The sequence below is a fragment of the Anarhichas minor genome, unplaced genomic scaffold (assembly GCF_050575085.1).
Source record: "Anarhichas minor isolate MPS153535 unplaced genomic scaffold, ASM5057508v1 ptg000002l, whole genome shotgun sequence".
NCBI classification, from domain to species: domain Eukaryota; kingdom Metazoa; phylum Chordata; class Actinopteri; order Perciformes; family Anarhichadidae; genus Anarhichas; species Anarhichas minor.
This window is the reverse complement of record NW_027466448.1, coordinates 4,515,914-4,537,773: the sequence shown is the minus strand read 5'-3', so window position 1 is coordinate 4,537,773 and position 21,860 is coordinate 4,515,914. Positions and strand designations below refer to the sequence as shown.

General features: G+C 43.9%; 3 protein-coding genes across 5 annotated transcripts; 1 reads left to right on the top strand and 2 right to left on the bottom strand.

Annotated features, from left to right (window-relative positions):
• Positions 1 to 319: 319 nt before the first annotated feature.
• On the bottom strand, positions 320 to 12,845 carry nup188 (nucleoporin 188). Its single transcript, XM_076086262.1, has 43 exons — positions 12,787 to 12,845; positions 11,723 to 11,777; positions 11,481 to 11,554; positions 11,312 to 11,396; positions 11,118 to 11,198; positions 10,878 to 10,922; positions 10,694 to 10,786; positions 10,473 to 10,592; positions 10,161 to 10,372; positions 9,946 to 10,060; positions 9,618 to 9,818; positions 9,229 to 9,309; positions 9,042 to 9,134; positions 8,812 to 8,931; positions 8,601 to 8,727; positions 8,354 to 8,512; positions 8,112 to 8,238; positions 7,933 to 8,020; positions 7,765 to 7,841; positions 7,553 to 7,667; positions 7,277 to 7,397; positions 7,107 to 7,173; positions 6,564 to 6,689; positions 6,228 to 6,468; positions 5,934 to 6,140; positions 5,684 to 5,853; positions 5,513 to 5,582; positions 5,365 to 5,432; positions 5,084 to 5,279; positions 4,480 to 4,557; positions 4,304 to 4,389; positions 4,055 to 4,191; positions 3,782 to 3,960; positions 3,359 to 3,559; positions 3,108 to 3,200; positions 2,848 to 3,000; positions 2,536 to 2,673; positions 2,362 to 2,436; positions 2,030 to 2,245; positions 1,741 to 1,872; positions 1,583 to 1,656; positions 1,356 to 1,485; positions 320 to 1,154 (listed from the first exon to the last, which is right to left on the bottom strand). The coding sequence occupies exons 1-43, from the start codon at positions 12,810 to 12,812 to the stop codon at positions 975 to 977; spliced, it is 5,232 nt and encodes a 1,743-aa protein (XP_075942377.1). The 5' UTR covers positions 12,813 to 12,845; the 3' UTR covers positions 320 to 974.
• A 415-nt stretch (positions 12,846 to 13,260) lies between these two features.
• On the top strand, positions 13,261 to 17,272 carry dolk (dolichol kinase). Its single transcript, XM_076086274.1, has 2 exons — positions 13,261 to 13,391; positions 13,915 to 17,272. The coding sequence occupies exon 2, from the start codon at positions 14,030 to 14,032 to the stop codon at positions 15,620 to 15,622; it is 1,593 nt and encodes a 530-aa protein (XP_075942389.1). The 5' UTR covers positions 13,261 to 13,391; positions 13,915 to 14,029; the 3' UTR covers positions 15,623 to 17,272.
• On the bottom strand, positions 16,777 to 21,161 carry phyhd1 (phytanoyl-CoA dioxygenase domain containing 1). 3 transcript variants are annotated; one of them, XM_076086288.1, is made up of 11 exons: positions 20,990 to 21,161; positions 19,197 to 19,355; positions 18,868 to 18,943; positions 18,750 to 18,797; positions 18,601 to 18,656; positions 18,456 to 18,518; positions 18,358 to 18,379; positions 18,145 to 18,273; positions 17,924 to 18,040; positions 17,558 to 17,684; positions 16,777 to 17,336 (listed from the first exon to the last, which is right to left on the bottom strand). In XM_076086288.1, the coding sequence occupies exons 1-11, from the start codon at positions 21,020 to 21,022 to the stop codon at positions 17,288 to 17,290; spliced, it is 879 nt and encodes a 292-aa protein (XP_075942403.1). In that variant the 5' UTR covers positions 21,023 to 21,161; the 3' UTR covers positions 16,777 to 17,287. The 3 variants fall into 3 exon arrangements, with proteins under 3 accessions (XP_075942403.1, XP_075942419.1, XP_075942411.1); XM_076086304.1 differs by having other exon boundaries at positions 19,197 to 19,378; positions 20,990 to 21,129; XM_076086296.1 differs by lacking the exon at positions 20,990 to 21,161 and having other exon boundaries at positions 19,197 to 20,974.
• Between the last annotated feature and the right edge of the window lie 699 nt (positions 21,162 to 21,860).

The following is a 21,860-nucleotide window of genomic DNA, read 5'->3' as shown; positions in this document are numbered from 1 at the left end:
GATAAAAGTCCAGGTGTATCACATCGAAATAAAGATCATGAATACAATTGCTAGTACATTAGTACAATTGTCATAGTAACTAACTGAGCAGCCATTTCTACTTGTTCTCAGTTTACACCAACTTTCTCTTGGCTCTGGCTTCATGTTAAACAGACCGATATGAGAGTTTTTATTTTAGGTTCAGAAGTTATAAAAGTTTATTTTTAAAGAAAACACGAGTAAAAACTAATTGCTTCATTTTAAATATTTGTTTTGTTTATGTATTGGCTGGTTCAGGACTATTTAGTGTTCAGTGAAAAATGGTAATGATGAAACCCAATTGCGGTACAAAAGTCCCTTTATTAGCATATACATTTGTTTTTAAGTACAAATCTTGGTTGCCGCTTCAAAATGTATACATCGATAAGCACAGATAAGAAAGTTCAGAACAAGATTTATTGAAAATTAAGAGAATTAGAAAAGGTATAATGGAGCTTAAGAGAACAAGCTTTTCTACTACATTTAGTCATACAGGAGACGATTATATATGAAGGTCTAATTCTTTTTAAGTAGCACTTGAAACATGTACAAGTCATTACGTATCATCAAAGTGACCTATAAAACTAGGCCTTGGAAAGACAAAACCAGTCAATGACTGATGTTTAGTAGCACCAAGATCTACAAACTCAGATCTCTCCATAAAACACGTTTTCTTTTTTACAATCTCCTCGTTGGCCTTTTAAAGGAAATACTTTGGTTGTGGTCATGTCAAATTTAGTTACAACAGCAGTTTTGACAAGATGAAATGTTCTGCAAATTATGGTTCCAATCATTACATCACATTAGAATAAACACGCTCACTCTCAGTCACACATTTGTGCTAATTCAACTACTGCAATAACTGTTCATAAGAATGTTTTCTGATGGCACTACTGGAGGTACATCAACAACGTTAGGGGGTTTCCTCGTTTGTGCCTCCTAATGGAAATCTATGTCTACCTCTGCACGAGTCTTACGAAGGCCTGAACAAGCTGGATTAACGGCTCCTGGCCTTCATGGCTGGCCTTAGAGCCCGGTGTGGGTGGCTTGGATTGGGTGGAGGGGAGGATGCCGCTGGCCGGAGATGATGGAGAGCCCCTGCGGAAGTGGCGGGAAAGGCTCGAGAGTAGAGTGCTCTGGTGGTGGAAAAAAAACGACATTATATTCCAATATGTTTTTGTCAAGAATAAGTCGGGGGTTATTGTGTTTTCCTCTTATCGTCAACAAATCAAATGAAAAGACCAAAACCATCAATGTGTCAGTCCAGACTCAATACTTTGTGACATATTGTGACTCTTAAAAAGTATACAGAAGACTTCAAAGAAATGATGTCTCACCAGTTCAGAGCTGAGCTCCTGTTTGAGTCTTTGTTTGTCTCGGGGGAGGATGGAGGGATCTTTGAGACATCGAACAGCCTGAGAGATCAGCACGTAGAAACAGTTTTCCATGGTGAAAATCAGCAAGGACCTGAAGAAAAAGAAGTTAGTGTAAACTGAAAGTTCTGAAGCAAAAGAAAGAAGTGAAATTAATAATAGTTAAATAGTTGGAAATAAACTTTACTCACTTCAGAGCTTGGATCTCCTCTGATGAGGCCAGTGAGGCTATGCTCAATGAAACTGGCTCTTTCTTCTTCTCCATCTATGTGAACAAAGGGGGAAAAAAACCAGTCAGGGATCTGCTGTAGGGGGGCTGTAAATTACTACATTCACATTGAACATCTACCTCGCTCAACATGCTCAGGGCCACGTTGATGGCGGCCAGCAGGGTCCCGAACGAAGGAGGCACGTCGGGGTCAAACGCCGGAGTCGTGAAGCTGAGCACAAACAGGGTTCGATACTCTGCCAGGTCCATACTCTGACACACAGGCAGGGACACAAATCAGCATCTTGCTGTCTTTTATGCAAAGATATGAACACAGAAACAGTTTCTTGTGCCGCTGATGGAAATATAACTAATTATTAGACTCGTTTTGGAGAAAGAGAAACCGTTGGAGCAGAGAAAGGAGGCTGACCTGGTCCAGGAGTATCTGGCAGCAGTCTGGAGTGAAGCGCTGCAGAGTTGCCAGGGTTTTGCTGAGGATCTTCAGAAGACTGCACTGCACCGCCAACAAGGCCTTCTGCTCAGCCTCCTCTCTCTCCCCTCCACCGGCTGCTTCTTTAGAGGGGGTTTGGGGCGCTCGCTGCGTCCTGGGATGGGGAACGGGAGGCAACGCTTCGCCATTTTTGGCCTAAAAATAAATCCAAAACAAACTCTTTGTATGTCACGTTGGTTATAATACAGAACAGAAATGTAATGATGCTGCAGTGCTTGTCACTATGACATCATATATTCCTGGTTTCTGACCTGGAGGTAGTGATGCAGCATCTTCTTGCTGTGGAGCAGATACGTGCAGGTCTGGCACAGATAACACAGGTTTACCTGCAGGGAGGAGACAGAAAGACACACACTGACTAACTGAACACTGAAGTGTTGCTGTGGTGTTATCTCTGCTGACGAGGCGCTTTCCTCTGGACTTACCTGTACATCTCTGAGCAGTTTGGGCAGGTGGAACTGCCACTCCTTACAGAAGCTCGAGAGCTGCAGCAGGAAACCAACTGTGTGATCGGCCTCGTCCAAACACGCCAGGCTCTGCACTGTCCGCACTGCATTCAGACACTGCGCGGGAGAGAAAGGGTTAACGTGAAGCATTAGTAATGCCATCGTCGACAAGAAAAACAACAACATCCAGATTTTTAGGGAGTGAAGGAGCATTTTTCACTATCGTCTACATTTTTTAGATCGATCAATTCATCAATTTATGCAATAGGACAACTTTCGTAACTGTTATACCTGTAGTATGCGTTCTTGATGTACTCCGACAAAGTCCAGGGCTTCGTTGATGAAGTTGTAGCGCAGCGTCTTGAGCAGACTCTCCATTAAAGACATGCAGAGGCGGTACACACCCGGCCAGCAGGCGGAGTCCTGGGACTTCCGGGAGAAACTCTGCTCAGAGACGTGGACATATTATACGATGTTAATGCAGCGCTGTGTGATAAGCAAGGCAGAGAAATGCTCCTGTAAAGGGATCGCTATAATAACAATTTCATTACCTGTGATGCTCCGTTTGAAGTCACCTCATAGACACTCAGCAGAGGGAGGCAGATCGTCTGGATGACTCCAGCTCCAGCGACAGCAGCTGCCCCCTGGAGGACAAATGAAGACACCCTCAACATTCAACATCTTAAGTAGGAATATTTAGACAGACGGACGCATTGATGTTTTTGGTCTTTTCACAGCATTTATTAAGAACCTAAAAACATCAGCCGTATCCTTTAATTGTCAGTGAGAAGAAAGTGTTTACCTGAGGAGTGCGGGCCAGTGTGAGCAGCAGGTGAAGTGCAGCCTCAGTGAAGTAGAGGTTGTGTTTGGATCGCAGGCTGAGCTCAACAGCGCTGAGCACCGAGGGGAGAACTGGAATCTTCCTCATCACCGAGACCCAATGCTCACCATCCTCATCGGTGCGGCACAGCTCCTTCGCTAAGTGCAGAGCTAGCACACACACCTGATTAAAAAAGAGAGAGAACATTTTACTTTATGTTGGGAAAACAATGATATTGTGCCTCACGGTTAATTATCTAAAAACTTGACATCTGTTGAATCATTGGCTTGAATATGAGACTTTTAGACTCCTCTGGAAGGAGGGACATGGAACCAAAGCAGGTGTTTTCAGTGTGAAAAACACCTGCAAACAAAACTTCCGTCCATCACTCCTGCCTCAGCTCACCCCGTCTCTCTGGTCCTTCTGTGGGCCGCGAAAAGAGTCCGTCTCCATACTGTCCTCGTCGTCCACCGCGTCTCCCATCTGGCTCATGTGACGAGTATTATCGATGAGCGACAGGGCCTCGTCTTTCACCGTTTCACACACAGACAGCAGCAGCTGAGGCAGCTGGGAAACTTCTCCGCCTACTTGACAAAAATAAATCAATCAACAAAAATATTGGGACTACATACCACTGACACAGACAACAGAAGACACACACACACACACGCCTCTTACCCTGAATCTGCAGCACAGAAATGAGCGCAGAGAAGATTTTGGCTTTGGTTCTCTCCATCATATGCTGCTCAGCTTGCAGGACACTCTCCAGGATCAGAGAGAGGGGAGACAGGATGTCAGGAGCTGTTGCTACCACACTGCAGACACGGAGATAGCAAAACAGAGTTCATCAGAGATCAAATAGTTAGGATACGAGTGTGCGTTTAAGGAAACCTATTAAATCTCTCTGTCAAATGCATGAAGACGCACCTCCTCCACTGTTTGAGGAGGATGAGCAGTAGAGTGGCCATCATGGATCCAAGACGAAGACAAGACACAGACATGGGTGTCGTCAGCTGAAAGAGACACAAAGAGTTCGCAAGTAAAACAGTGATGAGAGGAGAAATACAAAAGAAATGAAAAGATGTTGTGCTCTGATGACTTACAGCAGCTTTGGCCCCATCCAGGACATCCATGAACAGCTTCAGTTTGGTCGAGTCCTCCGTTAGCTGCATCACATCGGACTGAAAACATAAAACACACTAATGAGCATTGCATCACATTCTCATCAAATATGAGTTTTAATTTGTACAAAAACCTCACTGTAAAAAGGGCTGTTGTGTGCAAGACTACTTCTAGGCCACAAGCAGCGACTTCCTTCTCCTGAGGTTGCCATGCAATAGTCATTTAGTTTAAACAAAAACCAAAGTGTTAAACAAATGCTATTTAATCTATTATTTAGTGAGCTTTAAAGGTGCTGGTAGGTGGATTTTGTTACTTTTGGACAGAGACTGTCTAACTGTTTGCCCCCGTTTCAGGTGTTAATGCTGAGTTTAACTAACCAGCCGCAGGCTGTATTGATCTTCTCATCAAAGAAATCAAAAAGGAAATTTCCCAAAATGTTGAAATATTCCTTTAAGTAGCGAGGGTTTGAACTTCACTCTGTAACTTTCTTTTTTCATTATTGAAACAACTATTTCTGTCACTTTTCATGTGAACAACTGAGTGCATCACTAGTAATGTGCGTGTTATGAAAGCATTGATACATACGTGGGTTGTGGAAAGAATTAGCAGCATCCGCCAGGCAGAGATTAACATCTGGGTCTCAGGGAATGAACAGATGCCTTCCTCCTCCATCTCCGCTACGTGGCACACTAAAGACTTGACATACTGGGACCAGTACTCGTATCGTCGTGCATTGGAAAACTTCTGAAGCCCATCCTTCAGAGACTGCCCCAAGGAGCCGCTGTTAACAACACAGACACAATCAACATCAGTTATGGGAGGTATGAGCTTCATGAAAGTGATAAATAAGGGAACACAGAATTTACCTGACAACATAGTAGATCTCAAGGCCAATGATTTTCATGACAAAAGCACACGTCTCCAGAACACAAGGCTGAAAGTCAAATACAATTCTTAAATTGACATCTTAAATAATGCATCACGATTACAGCAGCGTAGGAAAGAGTGAAATACCTCTGTGGTATCTGAAGGTGGAGTGAGGGTTCCAAAGAGAGGCGTTGTCAAATTTTCCCAAAACCTTTCTCTGTGTAAAAAAAAACAAACCCAGAGATATATTCATCAAACTCCATTACTCAGCACATATTTATTTTAGGTCAAAGTAATTGTCTGAGATAATGTGCTTACTTGGTACGTAGCACAGAGATGGCGCTATCTCTGCGATCCTGCCAGAGGGCCAGAAGGAAGGCCAGAGCCGCTCGGTGGAGCAGCGGGGGACACCAGTATTTCCCCTGCTGTTTGGAGTCTATCAGCTCCAGCACCGCATGAAGACAGCTCCACTCACCGAGCAGGAACTCCTACAGAAACAAAACGGTAGTTTGAATCCAGATGCAGCACTGCAAAAAGTAAAAACGAACATTATCTCTGCAGTTCATACCTTTGACCCCTCCATCCCATCTTTTACTTCCAGGTTGAGGAAAAGCTCGATGAGGCCGGGCTGAGTTTCCACAGCCACGGTGAGGAACTCCAGGATCATGACCTTGATCCTCATGTCTTCCGTCTTGCTCTGCAGCCGAGTGAGAAACGCATCCCTGATGGGCGCCGCATCGCTGCCAAGGCAAGCGTAGACGGACATGGGAGCCACCTACAGACAAAACATGTTGAACATTATGAATATTTACTGTTGTTCAAAGTCACGTTCAACAAATGCGTACAGATCGGAAGTCCTTACTGTGGCGAGCCTTTTGAGCAGCTGGATTGCCAGGCGAGGCAGCGCCGGGTCGTGTTTGTGGTAAATGTACTTGGCCAAGACAACTATGAGATTATTGCCATGGCCGCCGTGTTGCGTCAGGGCCTGCTCCAGAGGCGACACGACGTCAGACGGCGGCTTCAGGCGGATGACGTTGTTGGTGACGGAGAAAGCCAGCTTGACCGTCTGGATCAGGATCTGACCGGGACCCTCGGCGCCACAGCTGGACAAGAGAAGCAGAAATATATGTAACTAGTGACTTTCCAAACATGACAACAAAATGAGTCTGTCAATATAAAGATGGTTTTGTCTGTTCACCTGCTGGGCTGTGCAGCCAGGACCATGTCTATGGTGTCCACTCCAACTCCCATGATATTGACGACTGCCTGTCCAGCCTCAGTGTTTGCCAGGCTGTAGATGCACAGAGACTGCAGGGTGGGAGTGCTGCAGCAGGGGGAAAAAAGGTCGAAGGGAGAATGAGAAGGACTTTCCTTTAAAAACTATGTACAGACGCAAACAAAAATAATCCCTCTTAATCATCACTTATGACCACTAGAAGAGGCTGTGTCTGTATCTGCAGATACCCTGTTTTGGATCTTTTCAGTTCGCTGTGTGCAGGGCGTTTCTGGGCGTTTAGCTCCATAACAACATAGCAACCAGGTGACAGATCGTAAGCACACAGCCAAGAGGTGGCTACAAAAATGGCGGAAAAGGCGCCAAAAAAACGCAAATATAGCGAGGCTAAGACTGACAATTAATCCGCATCAATTTGAACAATCAATTAGTTTTCTATCAACTAATTCATTAATCAACTAATATATTCAAGATAAACATTTTTAATCCCAGCAGACTTCTCCTTACCTGCCCTGGTCCTCTCCCTCTGGACTCAGGTTGAGAATGGCATGAATCAGCTCCAAGATAAGGCAGCCTGCAGCGACACAGAGCAGCCGGTAGTTTTAACTTTCATTTTACAGTCTGGAGGAAAGAAACTTGCCACAGCTAGTCTAGATAGGTAAGACATGTGCCCTTACCTATCCTCTCCCTGACTCCATAGGTGTTGTAACGCCACTTGTGATAAGTGGGCAGCATCTCCTTCAACACCAGCAGCACACAGGGGATCAGGCCTTTGTTCTGAGTGCTGCCAAGCTGACCCTGAAACAAGAGATAAAATGTACATTATAGTGGCAGGACGCCATGTTTACACATTAAAGGAATAACATTTTTGCCTTTATTATATTTAAAATTGCACCCGTCAGCTCACTGGCCAGAAAACAGTTGAGTGCATCTCTTTAGGTAAAACATGTTACCTTGACCAAGGTTGTAAGGAGACGAAGGAAGGCAATGGTCACAGCATACTCCCCCCTGGGCTGCTCAATCTGGACCAGCAGGGTGCCATAGTTACCCGCCTTCATCCCTTCAGCACTAGAAAACAAAACGGTTTTGTTCAATATTTTTTACTTCCCCCAAAACATGAAAGTCTGATTTTAATTTTCCGGGCAAATCAGGAAGCACTCGGTACCTTAAACACTGAGGCATGCTGGTCAAGGGGCTGGAGGCGAACGGGAGGAAACCTGTGTGGTGCAGACTGGACCACACCTGAAGAGAAAACAAAAAGAATAGAAGATTCAGTGACTTTAAGTCCTTAATATTAGCTCCTGTTCACACTGGAAGGACCCAGCACACACACCTTCCCAGGCATCCTAGCAGCCAGTACAGAGAGGCAGTTCACACATGAGGCGATCACGTCCACTGGAGGGTTGATGACTGACGTTAACCTAACAGACGCACAAACAACGAGACAAATTAATACAAAATAACCATCACACTCTAAAGAGTTTGATAAGCGTCTCTGTAAAGGGAGTATACCTCTGCAGCAACATGTAGATGCGTGAAGTGAGAGGCAACAGACAATCCGACACAGTCCAGTCTGTGCTTATGATCTTATGGACTAGATCCAGGATGGGCTTCACACGCGCACAGTGAGCTATAACATCTGGCACAAGAAAGGGCAGAGACACACAGATAAATGATGTGTTTATTTGTTGGCAATAACAAAAACATAGCATTGATCTATGCTTGTGAGAATATATGAACAAACAGTTGTGTACCTGCAGTTGATACAACATGGAGCAGCATCTCCACCTCACAGGTGAAGAGAGTCCAGGAGCTGTACGAGTGTTCCCAGCGCACCACGTAGCCTTGTTCGCCTCCAATCATCACCTGGCCCAGCACTCCCTGTGGCATCCACAGGTTAGTCTGCCCCGAGCCTGAAGGTTGGGACAACATGTTATAGCAAGAGAAATATCTAATCTTAAATCTCCTTTAATTAGGTATAATACAAAATAAAAAACATACCGAGCGGGTAGAGGAGTTTAGGTGTTTGTCTCTTCCACAGTGTCTCGTCATCCTTGGAGATGATGTCATTGGGCTTATGTTTGTAAACTTGCGTGTAGAAGGACATCTTATCCAAAAAGTTGTAAACCTGTAAATAAAACTACATTGTTAAACCATTTACTTCGGGAATATTTGAGTGTGTAAATGTCTGAGTATAATATGTGGAATCTACCTTTGTAACAGTCGACTTGTTTGACAGAAGTGCAGTTAGAAGCTGCAACAGCGGTCCGATCTTATGGGGGAACATCCCGACCGCACTGTCCAGGATCATTCCCAATCCCATGTTTGGTTTCTGGATTCAGAATTTGACAAACAGGACAGATTGTCAACAATTTGGGGATTCCATCCAATTTCATCCCTAAAGAGCTCTTCTTTCTGTCTGTCTTTCTTTCTCTTTCTCACCATTTCCCAAAAGACTTCAGCCAGACTGGGAGCAGAGAGGACTTCACAGGCAGCATCGATCAGGTGGGAGCACTGTGTCGCCACACCATCAGTCTGTCACATGCATTACATGAAGGCGAGTTACAAATAAGAACTTGAGCGAGAACTTTTAACATATAGAACTGTAAAATCTGGATGTACAGTATACCTGCAGGCTTTCCTCTTCAAATGAAGTGATCACAAAAGAGAGAAGACCATAGATACACATCTTTGCTGTGCTGGCTGTGCACTGGAGAGAAAAGAAAAGAGGTGACAGACAAAATATACTTTAGTATAACGTAGACGTTGGCACATACTGGTACAGCAAAGTATATTTTCTTTACTTCAATGTCTGGCTGCACTGTAAATATACACCACAGCTTGAGGGTTATGATTATGAAACCTGAAGTCTGATTTAGCTCAGACTGACTATAAAACTAATCAAAGTGAAAAGACAGTAATCATTAAAGAGTTTTCCTTTAACTTGAAGTTATAGATTTTTTTCCCCCACATTCTAAAGAACTAGTTCTGACCAAGTCTGTATCTATGTCCTCTTACATTATTCCCTGAGACTCCGAGGCCTTTCAGCATGGTTGAAATGTACTTGAAAACCCCCAGCTGCAGGGCGGTGTTGCCTATCCTCCGGATCACGGGGCTGGACTCGTCTGGTCTCAGAGTGTGTCTCAGCAGGACCCAGGCCAGCAGCACCGGCCCGTGATGAGGGATGTCGCCAAATGTCAACAGCAGCTGATCCATCTCCTGGAAGAAACAAGAGGAAATATGGAGGTTTATGTTATCTGTGTGGTGTATTCTACCTGCCTGAATCAGTTCACACACCGTACGGTTACTTTACAGAACATTTATGTTGTAGAGACTGGGGTCAAACCTTGATGACGTCGGGAGCATTGGAGAACTGATGCTGCTCCGTACAGTCTTCTAGAGCACACTTGTGCAGGAAGTCTATGTCCATTCCCTCGACCAGGATGAGAGAGCTCAAATATCTGCAGGCCAAAAGAAACATACAAGACATTAAACACTACACATGGAATTAAATGTTAAGTAATGCTTCACATACACACAGACACTATGAGGAGCTCTTACCCAATGCGGTCAACCAGCGAGTCCATGCTCTTGTCTACTAGGTGTCTGTTGGTCTGCCGCAGCCCGAAGCCTTCTAATTTGAACATTTTGGTGAAGCTCAGCAGGTCGGATGGGCTCATCTCAAAGTAGGCGTAATACAGAAAGATGATCTCCAGCAGCAGAGACTGTTCCCTCAGACACTGCAGGAACCACAGTGACACCTGCCGCTCCGTCTTAAAACAACATTTAAATAACAATGTCACCATCTGAGTATTATGTTACAATGTACAGCACAGCATTATGGTATTGACCAGATATAAACCAAATTATCACCATGAGGTTTCCGTGAGTTTCCCATGTTGGTGCTTCTGCTTTGAAGAGGTTTTCAAACTGCAACTGGTACCGGCTCACCAGGTCCTTCTCCAGTTTATTGACACAGTTGCTGTACTCCGCCTAGACATAAACAAACACATCCAGTGTTACTTTACAGAAGCAACAACAAATACACATATTTTCAGGGGAGAAATGTGACCCAAAACCCAGCTGCCTCTCACCCTGTAGGGATGTCGCTCATCCTGAAAGTATGTGAGTAGGAGCAGGACACATCTGAGCAGACACATGCGCTCCTCGTAGTAATAGTCAGCTACCTGCGAGTACAAACACAGGACATATAACTATCACGCTGAATCATGTGAAACTCTACGGCAGGTGTAAATGGCTGCAGATCTCTGTACTGACCTTCAGTAGCAGTGCCTGGCTCTGTCGCTCATCCTTGAGAACAACCTGTATGGAAGACTCTGTTAGCCAACATCTGAATGTCTTTCATAGTAATATCTTGTGTTATATTTAAGTGATATCACGTTATATTTTTTCCGTAAAAACTGCATTTGACAGGTACTTTTTTGTGGCAAGATGTAAGACAAGACACAAATTTCAACACAACTGAAAGATAAAATCTTAAAAAGTTGGAACAGACACCTTCAGGGAATTGCGTGTTCCTCTGTAGCCCTCCTGTAGGTAACACTGTAACAGCTGCACACTCTGTTGTTCATCAAGAGCCTGTAACAGTATTAAAGCATTACATTGTGATCAAATCATCATGAAGTGCACCACCAAATGAAGAAAGTAAATCTGATATTTTTTTACATTAAACAAGCATGTTTTACTCTTACCAATAGTTTACTGATCCGGAGACCAAAATCCTTCAATGGTTGTGCGACATCTTTGTTCTCCTTCACTTTCCCAGCAGAGGATGAGCTAGAACAGATGATGCCGACAGTCATCATTTATATTCTTATGAATAGTAGTGGATTTGATGTTAGGATAAAATAACTAACATACCTGGGTGGCTTATAGTAATTGAGTCCTTGATGCAGTCTGTCCCAGTGTCTGTCCAGCTCTGCCTCTATTTGAGCCTGGGACCATTAAACATGTCAAATTATCAAGAGGGAAAATCAGTTGTGTTATCTAAATAACAATATGTTGTGAGTGGATAAGAAATATATTTGTTATCCATCATAAACGCTGACTCAAACTCCTTCACAGAACTCTGGCATATAAGGACGTCTGGCAAGTAGACATACCTGCTCTCGCAATGCAGATCTTCCCAGCAATATGGTCCATAGTTCTCGACTGCTCCTAAGGGAATAACGGGTATATTTTAGCAAATAAATTAAGAGATGATTTACACTGATATAAATGTGTCAACAGTCAGACCATTCTAAGCTATTCTTTAGATATTTGGCCTCGTCAGATATGCATGTATATCTATCTATATAAATATATACACATACATGTTTTGGGCTTATCCAGTTAAATGCCTGAATGATCAAAATATCAAAAGCATATATTTATTTCCATGTACCAGCTGAGAGACAGTGCTTGTATACACTGATACACAGAGTTGGTGCACTGTAGGTGTCTATAAAACTAATGGCTATGTAGCGTTACAGATACATGCTGTGAAGCCCTTATTAAACCAGTATTTTGTGCTGCTGTGCGTTTTATAACTCATATATTGTAAAGATAATGGATGCATTTTAAACACTTTAAAAATAACACCTTAAACTTAACATGAGTTCATATTAACTGTGTACAACGTCCAGTTTATTTGATTTATCAACAGGTCGGAGGCTGAAGTAGTTAATGTGGCGGTGACATGTGTCCATTATTAAACTTTGTAAAAGCGAAACATTACATAGCTTACATTACAGTAATGTAAGCTAACGTACTTTGCCATTGTCCTCTCCATGCTCAAACCTAGCGTCACTCTCTTCTCAGTCACAACTAACCAGTAGCCGATTATCGGAACTAATTAAGAGACACTTTAACTAGAAAAAAAGCTCGTCTGCTCCTCGTCCAGTGAAAAAACCCAGTTATAGTTTACGAGTCAACTTCACAGACATGTTGTCATGCTGCTGACACACCGCGCTGCTGAAAAGCCATTCAAATGTCCAACTGCTAGCGGTTGCTAAGCTAAGTTAGCGTGGAGCTAACAACTCAAAAGACACCTTGTAAAACATAAATGTTACTATCGATAGGGCTTAATAAAGAGACACGTTGTGTAGAAATGTCTGCTCGCTGGTAGATACTTAAAAACTATTTAAACAACGCAGTCGTTAGCTAAAGTTTGTTGCCATCTGCCTACCTGACGCTCATCTCTGATTCCGCCATCTTCGTTCCTGTTCTGTGATTGGTTGACGTGCTGGATCGTCATCGCCATCGTAGGCACTTTCTTCTTCGCTGGTATTCTTATTGTTGCACTACTGCCTACAGTCGTATGATTACTGCCACCTTCTGGAACGAAATTAAGCCCGCCGAGATCCAAACGCTTCACTTAATTCTCCCGTAAGCACATTTTAAACAAAAATAAAACATCTACATCTCTACACATTTAATCCATTATAAGTATGTGTTCGTATATGTTATTAAGTGTGATTCATATCATATACTGAACTAGCTATTATGCAATTAAGTGTGTAGCTTAATAAAAAAAAATATACACAGCATTCGATTTCATCACGAAACAATATCTGAATTTATTGAATTTATAAATATTAAAAAAAAAATTTAAACCACGCCTTTAAGAGATATTTTTACGGTGGCACCACGTGACCCGGCTGTCAAACATGGCCCCCTCCTTCTGGGTGTGAGGGAAACGACAGCTGACAAAGGAAAGAAATCTGTCAAAAAAGGACAGCGCCCATTCGTTTCAACACCGCACCTCTGTGCAGATAACACTGCACGCATGTGGTATGTTCTCTCGTCTTTGTCAGCCTGCTTTTCGCTTCCTGTCCGCCTGCAGTGTTGCCCTCTGTGGCGTTATGATAACTCAGCTGTATTCCGCTGCTAGCTTGATGTCGTCCGACGTTGCAGCATCCCTGTGTGGCTTGCATTCCTATGGTTAGTAGGGGTTAGCTGGTCCACGTTGCGCAGTATTAGCATGGCTAATAACAAATGACCGGATACGTTTTTCTTCTTCGATATCTCTAAAGGTTGCAGCTGATGTAGGCAGAGCATGCTCCGGGGTTTAGTTCATGTGCTTAGATGTGTGTGTGTGTGTGTGTTTCACTCATGACTTGGGGAATGTTCAGTGTGGCCATAGTTCATGACAGAAAGCAGATAAAGGATGAGCAAGGTTCACTGTGAGGAGAAGCTAACATAACTCATGGTCTCAGTACACCCAGTCTCAACACTACTGGACTCATTAATGCATATTTTCATTTTTCTATTCTTGTAGTGATTTGTTTATTCCCTTCCTCCCTTTATTTTCTAGATATCCTTGGCAAGAGAAAAGTGGCTGCAAAATGATGAAGTGTGCCAGAGAGAGGAAGTGACAGAAGTTCATTGTTGCAGACCATCTGTTCAGACCAACCCGTCCTGCCTTCACAATGATCGTCCGCCCTGCAGCCATTCTGATCAACCCGGTACTCGTGGAGTCCGCCGTGGTTCTGGCCATGTTGCTGTGTGTCCACATGGCGATCTGGAACCAGCACTCCTGGTGCTGCATAGCCCTCTTCGTGCAGGCTTTCTACGTACAGCACAAATGGGACCGCCTGCTCCGGTCCGGGGCCGCCGTGTTCCAGTTCCGCCCTTCAGCGAACAGCGGCATCGTCCCGGCCTCCATGGTGATGCCTCTACTGGGCCTGGCGCTGAAAGAAAAGTGCACCGCCTCGGGGAATGTCTACTTTGAGCGCTTCTCCATGGTGGTCACCATCACCGGCATGTGCCTGGCTCTGTTCCTCTCGTTGATCGCGCTGGGCATCACCAGACCCGTGCCCACCAACACTTGCGTGATCGCCGGCGTGGCCAGCAGTGCGATTCTCTACACGGCGAAACAGACGCTGACGGTGTCGGAGGTCATCGAGGTGTTGGAGGTGCTGTTGATCTTCGTTTATCTCAGCTTGATCGTGCTTTACCTGCTGCCGCGCTGCCTCACGCCCGGAGAGGCGCTCCTCATCGTGGGCGGAATCAGCTTCATCGTCAACCAGCTCATCAAGCGCTCCCTGAACCTGGCGGAGGTCAAAGGTGATCCGGTGAACTATTTCCTGCCGGTCGTGGTGGTGGGCTCGCTGCTGCTGGGGGTTTTCTTCGCCCTGCTCTTCTGCTTCATGGAGTCCGAGACCTGGGTGTCGTCGCTCTTCTTCCACATGATGACGGCCGTCCTGGGTCTGGGGATCCTCATGCCGTGGCTCTCCCTGTTCATCGGCCGGCACCCCATCATGTGGCTGCTGGACTTCGTCACGTTAAATGACCGAAGACTTTACCTGCTGGGGTACTGGCTGTTTCTGGCTGCCGTGGCCACTTGCGTTGTGCTGCACCAGAACTACCAGCGCCAGTCAGGCTCCAAGAAGCACCAGGCCTCCACCGTTGTCAGAAAGTACTTCCACCTGATCGTGGTGGCCACGTATGTTCCGGGTCTGGTGTACGACAGGCAGCTGCTTCACGTGGCGTCCGTGGGCTGCTTGGCCATTTTCCTGTTCCTGGAGTACGTGCGGTACTTTCGGATCAGGCCGCTGGGTCAGCTGCTCAGGCAGCTGCTCACTTTGTTCCTGGATGAGCGGGACTCTGGGCCTCTGATTCTGACCCACGTGTACCTGCTGCTGGGCATGTCCCTGCCCATTTGGCTGTTCCCCGGGCCCTGCGCCCCTAAGGGGATCCTACCTGGTGCGGGCGGCCTGGTGCCTTACGCGGGTGTGCTGGCCGTGGGGGTCGGGGACACCGTGGCGTCGGTGTTCGGCAGCACCATGGGGGAGATCCGCTGGCCCGGCACTAAGAAAACCGTGGAGGGGACTGCGACGTCCGTGTTCGCCCAGATCATCGCCGTGGCCATGTTCCTCATCTTCGATGGGAGCATCAATCTGAACTCCACGTACTCGTGGATCGTTGGCTGCATCACTCTGGTGGCCATGCTGGAAGCCTACACCTCCCAAATAGACAACCTCCTACTCCCGCTCTACCTCTTCATCCTGCTGTTGCTTTGACTGGACAGAAAGCACGAAAACAAAATCCCTCCCACTGTCCCCAGCTCTTTAAAGGGGGAAGAAATATGGATGAGTTTGGGGTAAAAAAAAAGCGTAAGAAATATGGAAATAATTGATAGAAGTAACAGAAGTCTCTTTAGGGCACAAGAAACGAATAGTTTAGAGCCGACGGTTTAATCAAGCCGGGTGATGGGGCACTAAATAAATCCGCTCCTCACTTTACGCGGCAGCAGACATGATGTTAGCGTGACGTTAGAGACCGTGGCCCTCAGATTACATTTCAGTATCGGTCGCTTTGAGGAGCGAGATGAATATTTCAGAAGAACTTACTGAGGAATATGAGTAAGAGCTGCTAATATTCCCTGTCGTGTCACACCTCTGTATTGCCTTTGAAGAACATGATTTAGAGTTAGCTTAGTGATATCTTCTTTTTCCTCAATCAACATTTTTTTGGTTGTGAGATGATGTCGCCTCCCCCGATGGCAATACGAAGGACTTACTGCTGAAAATATTTGCCTTAAGAAGTATATTTTCTATCACACATGACCTACTGTTGTAGATGAAAGCATGACGGCCCCACTCGACTCTTCTTTACAAAGGGCTGGTTTATACTTCATATGGCAGAAAGTCACGATGCTCTTGCATGACACTAATGTGAAATTCGGTCCTGGAACATGTACACGGGTATCCTGCAGTGTATTTCAGTTTGAGGTCTGATGGGACCCCTTAAAGGTACACTTAATATATACGTTTCCTTCTGACACTAAGCCGTCAAACCTGCTTATTTTTGTAGATACGCTTTGGGCCAAAATAATGAACATAAGCCCTTTTTCTTTATAGCATCTTTCTTTCGCAACTATTTTATTGATTATTATCTCTACAGAAATGTCCACCAATGCCATCAGGGTTCTCCTTATTCTTGGACGAGGATGGTACGGTCTATAACCTGGAACCTGTTTTCAGAATGAATTACTTAACAGCCTTAATGTTTGTTGATCTATAAGAGTTCTTTGGTGTTTCTTTTTTAAATTATGTATTAATTTATTAGCATGTTCCTACTAGTATGTTGTTTTTTGCAATCATTCTTACATTTTCTAAAATGTAATATCGCATGTTGAGTGCATCAGAGAAGAAAGATCAAATTGACACGCCTCCTATTTTAGTCAATTTCTTCAGCACATGTTTAATGATGGAGAAGCAGGACCTGTGAAAAGACACATTAGTCCTTTGGGTTTGATTTTTAAATGAACATAAAAAGCTTCGATGTTGTGGTTGCTGAGCGTTGCTACATGCATTTTAGTTGCTTTTCATTCAAGTTGCGTCTTGAACATGAACATACACATACTTGAAAATTATGCTTACTGTTGTCTGTAAAAATAGGAATCTGCCATCTTGTTTTGACACAAATTTGAAAAAAAGAAGAAGAATAAAGTTGCTGAATATAAGATTTAAATGTCGGCTGTATTGTCGCCATGAATAATAGATCAAAAAGTTTACTCAAATTCATTTTCGAATGTATTAAAACATCTCATTTAAAAACATTGATACATTCATTAAGAATGTCGGTTAGTCACCATTAGTCCATATTAACTTTGCTGGCAGCACATTGTCCGGTTAAAAGAGTCTCTCCATGAACTGCAGCACCAGATGCCCCCCCCCCCCCCTTCATTTCATGTAGAGAGGCGGGAAAGGAAGCTCTTCAGTGGGTTGCAACCTTTAAAGACCAAAGAAATGGAAATAAGTTGAGTCACAATGAGACGCAACACAATCCTCCTTCCAAATGAAAAGTTGAATTCACGAGCAATAAAAACAACACAAAGGCTGCCGCAGCTGTTGTTGGTCTGGTATGACCAGGAGCTTACGGTGGCTAATGTTAATGTAGAAAAGGGAATAAAAGAAACACCACAGAGCCAGACTGCTCTTATCTGCTCTCACCAGTTGTCAGGGCTCCAGCGGGCGTCCTGGGTTTCCATGAGATGGAAGGTGTAGACGTGGCGAGAGTCCTCTGAGGTGTTTACCGCACTGCGATGCACCACCTCCCCGTGGATCAGGACTACGCCACCTGGATATTCATCAAATGAATTGCCGAGTCTATAAAATGTCCAAAATGATGGCTTGTTGTCTGTCTGATCAACTGTCAGAAACCCAAAGATATGAAAACTAGCAGATCCTCACATTTCAAACGGCTGTTGTTGGATGAATTCCTTTAACATTTAATCAATCATTAAAATAGTTGATTAATAGATTAATATGTAGTTTTGTTGATATATATATTAAAATTTAAAGACTCAAGTGAATTACCTTTTTTGACAGGTGTAGCGACAAACTTGTCGTCGGCGTAAGTCTGCTCTCGACCCATGAAGTCCGTCAGGGGAAACGTGCCCGTTGGTGTTCGCACCATGCGGCGAGAAATGCCACCTGGGCAAAAACATGACTTAACTCCACCAAATCACACAGTATGATGGAGAAACAAAGTAGTGGCTGGAAGCTACAGTGTGAGGTTAGTTATACAGAAAGCTTACTGTTGTGTGAGCCCGGGATGAACCACAGGCAGGCATTGTTAACAGTGGCATCTTCCAGGGCGATCCACAGCCCCATAACTCTGCCCAGGGGCTCCGTGTACAGAAACGTGGCATCTTGATGCGGCGTGACTAAAAACAAACCAATGCAAGATATGTCATAGAAATAATCTTACATACGGAGTTCTGTATTCTTCAATCTATTCGTTTTCTTACCTTCTCCACCGAACCCTGGTTGCTGGAGGAGTGAGAAGGAAAAGTGATGAGCTACCCATACGAAGACATGGACAGACAGACGGACAGTAAAGCTTTACCTTAAAAATGAACATGCTCTGCAGAACCACAGGACTGATTAGACCCAGCTTCTTTGCCATCCCCTACGAAACAACAATTCTGTGTGTTGGTTATTCTGTGACTCCGTACTTCATGTTCATGGTATCAGCTCAACAGCTCACTCACCTGGATTTTGGGTGAATGTGTAACTTTTTTGTACAACGGCTCATAGGCATGTAGGGCTGAAAAGACAACAAAACAACAACTGAGATTAGACATGAACTTTTGAAGCCCTCTGCACGTGATGTTTTGGAAGATTTGATTTGATAACTCACCATGTCCGACTTTATTCAGCGACCGCTGTTTTGGAACGATGAATTCCCCTGCAAGACAGGAAATGCTTGATCCATCTAATTTGGCATTTTACCATTTTTAAAGTGAAACAGATCTCACCTTTGTCATCAAAAACTCCCTTCTCAAAGAAAAAGCGGATCTTGTCTCCACTGGTGATGAAATAGTCAGCATTTCCCTGCGTTACAAAAGGGAGAGGCACACTGACTAGACTGCTGACATAAGCGTTTTCTATTAACCTGAAGGGACACACTGAGGGTAAAGTACCTAAAGACTACCCTCATCGTGAAGGGGAACACAAATGGGGACCTTACCTGCATCTTTTAGAGCGATGTGATGGAAAGCATGTGAGAGAAATATTATGGGACAAAGCTGTGAGTCGCTGAGTGTTTATTACTCATCTCACACTGTGCCGGGCTGCATGAGGTCACCTGTGTTTTCAGCTGCTCGTCGTGGTAGGTGGAGAAGGTGGTGCGGCAGTGCCCCGGGACGTCCATGCGCTCCACTATCTCTGCCATCCTTTGCCTCAGCTCATCGCACTCCCGAGAGGTCAGCAGCCCGTCCAGCACCACGTATCCATCCTGCATGTACTTTAGAACAAGGGAGGAAAGTGCTGCCGAGTCGGAATTTTAGTTTTTCCTTCATGCATGTGTGCACTCACTCAGACAAAGATGTTTTGTTTTCTCAAATTCACATCACATCTAGGATCAAATGTACAGCATGTATTACCTCAATGTAGGATATTTCCATTTGATTGAACGGTGAATGTCTTGGATTTGAATATTTCACTAAATTATTTAGTCCCAATTAAGAGCTGGGACATGCTGATCCTTCATGCGCTGCCTATTCACACTAGAGCAACTAACAATTATTTTAAGAAAGATTAATCTGCCAAATATTTGCCCAAAATATGATAGAATTTACTATCAGATAAAATAAGAAAATGCAGGAATAAGAGTGTATTAGCCATGGCTTAAACTACTTATTGATAGTTATATTGAACTGTGAGCGCTTAATTAGCCATTGACCGATTAATCAAATGATTGTCTCACCACCATTCACCCAAACATTGTAGAGGAGGGATCTTTAAGTCCTATCTGGGGTAAAACGTACACACTGTGTACATTCTAACATAATTACATAATATTTTATGACTTTGAAGCACCTCTGTTCTTGAAAGCTGCTTCACTGTTAAACTCACTAGTTTGTAAAGAGGCTCTTGAGCTCAGTATTTATGTCCTGGTTGTGTCCAAGTGCTCTCCAATGCCTTTAATGCCTTTAAGGTAAAATCCCTCTTAAAAGGCAGCTGTGGTGCAATAAACAGGCATTTGCTCGTGCAGACTTCCTCTAACCGGCCACCTGTGGCTGCAGGTTATGTAATGAGCCTGAAATGTGCTGTCACTTATATCTGCCCCCTCCCTCTAAAACTCTCTCCCCAAACATATCCGAGACTGCACTGACCTTTCCACATTCAAATCTCAAATCCCACCTGTTCAAAACTGCTTTTAATGTATTGCTTTTATATATAATGATTTTAATGTAAAGTGTCTTTGAGTACTCTGAAAAACGCTATATAAATAAAAAATATTATTATTATTATTTAAACTACATGAATGATAATACAGTATTGAAGGAATATGATACAGTAGAGCTAAAACAACAAAGCTCTACACATGTAATAGTGTTAAATACAGCTTTCTTTGATAATAGTCTCTGTTAGAGCCAAAAATGGTATTATAAATACGACTGTACTTCTTTGTGTGTACATTGGGTGGCGCTGTATTCCTGTCCGGGGCTCGGGTATATAGGTCCTGAAATCACCGTGTTTGTCAGGTGTTTGACCCCGAAAGGGCAAAAGGTTTTGACCGTGATACTCTACACATTTACTACATCGTGAGAAAGAGTGGCTTTCGTGTATATTGTCCCACGACGAAAAATAAATGCACTATCGATCAGCAAACAAAGGTCTCTGTGACGTGTCAAAGGCACCACACCTCAGATAGTTTAGCATAGCCTACAGCAAGCGCGTCAACCAGGCTACTCCGAGGGAGGAGCACCTCAGGAGCTTACAGCCACACGACTGGGCTTCTTTAACAGTCTCGTTTTAAGGATATTGTAGCCTATATGAGCATTTTTAAGTGCAGTTAAAGCATACAGTTAAAGCATACAGTGCACGTCCCGTTAGCTCACTGTAGCCTTGGTTTTTATTTTAATTCAACCTCACCTTCTGCACATCCCGATCCGTCATAAAGTCCATGGTTGTCTGCACAGAAGGGCTCCACTCCAACCAGCAGCCGCTGATTTCCGACGACGTGACACGTCTAAATGAATTCAAGTGTAACCCCGCAGACAGGCCGTAACAGGATTTTGGACTTCGTTGCGACACACTTGAGGCACATGAACCCTGCTGTAGTAGCTCAGAGTGGCCGCTAGATGTCGCTGCTGAGAAACCTGCTCATGTGGATATAGATAGAGGTGAACCACAGCGCCATCTGGTGTATATACCCACTCAGTAATAACCACGCAGGGTCATTGATGAGGCCCAGACGCAGTGGTGGAATGTAACCTGGTACAAGTAAACGAGTAGCTTCCTTCCGTACTAATTTTGAGGTACTTGTACTTTACTTGAGTGTTTACATTTCATGCTATTAAATACTTAATATATATAAAGAGTATAAACTGTATTTTTTGCTCCAATTTATTTGATTTTACAAACAAAACATACAATATTATCAAATATGATTTACTGTATAGATTAAAATACCAAAGGGCAAAATACCACAATGATGCTTCACGATTACATACCTTTCATATGTTTTGGTAACATACTTTTACTGAATATTAAGTGATATTTTCAACATGTACTTACTTTTATATTGCAGCATAATTGCTACTTTTTAAAAATAAAGGATCTGAATATTTCCTCCGCCACTGCCTGGATGTATAACACAGGGCCAATTATAGAGTTAATAACTTGATCATTTCAGTAATGTTGTAAGAGCAAAAAAGGTCATTTTGTAATTCTGACCCTCCAAGTATCGGACCACCAGTTACAATCTGTAGAAAGACATTTACTACACAGTAATAAATATGTT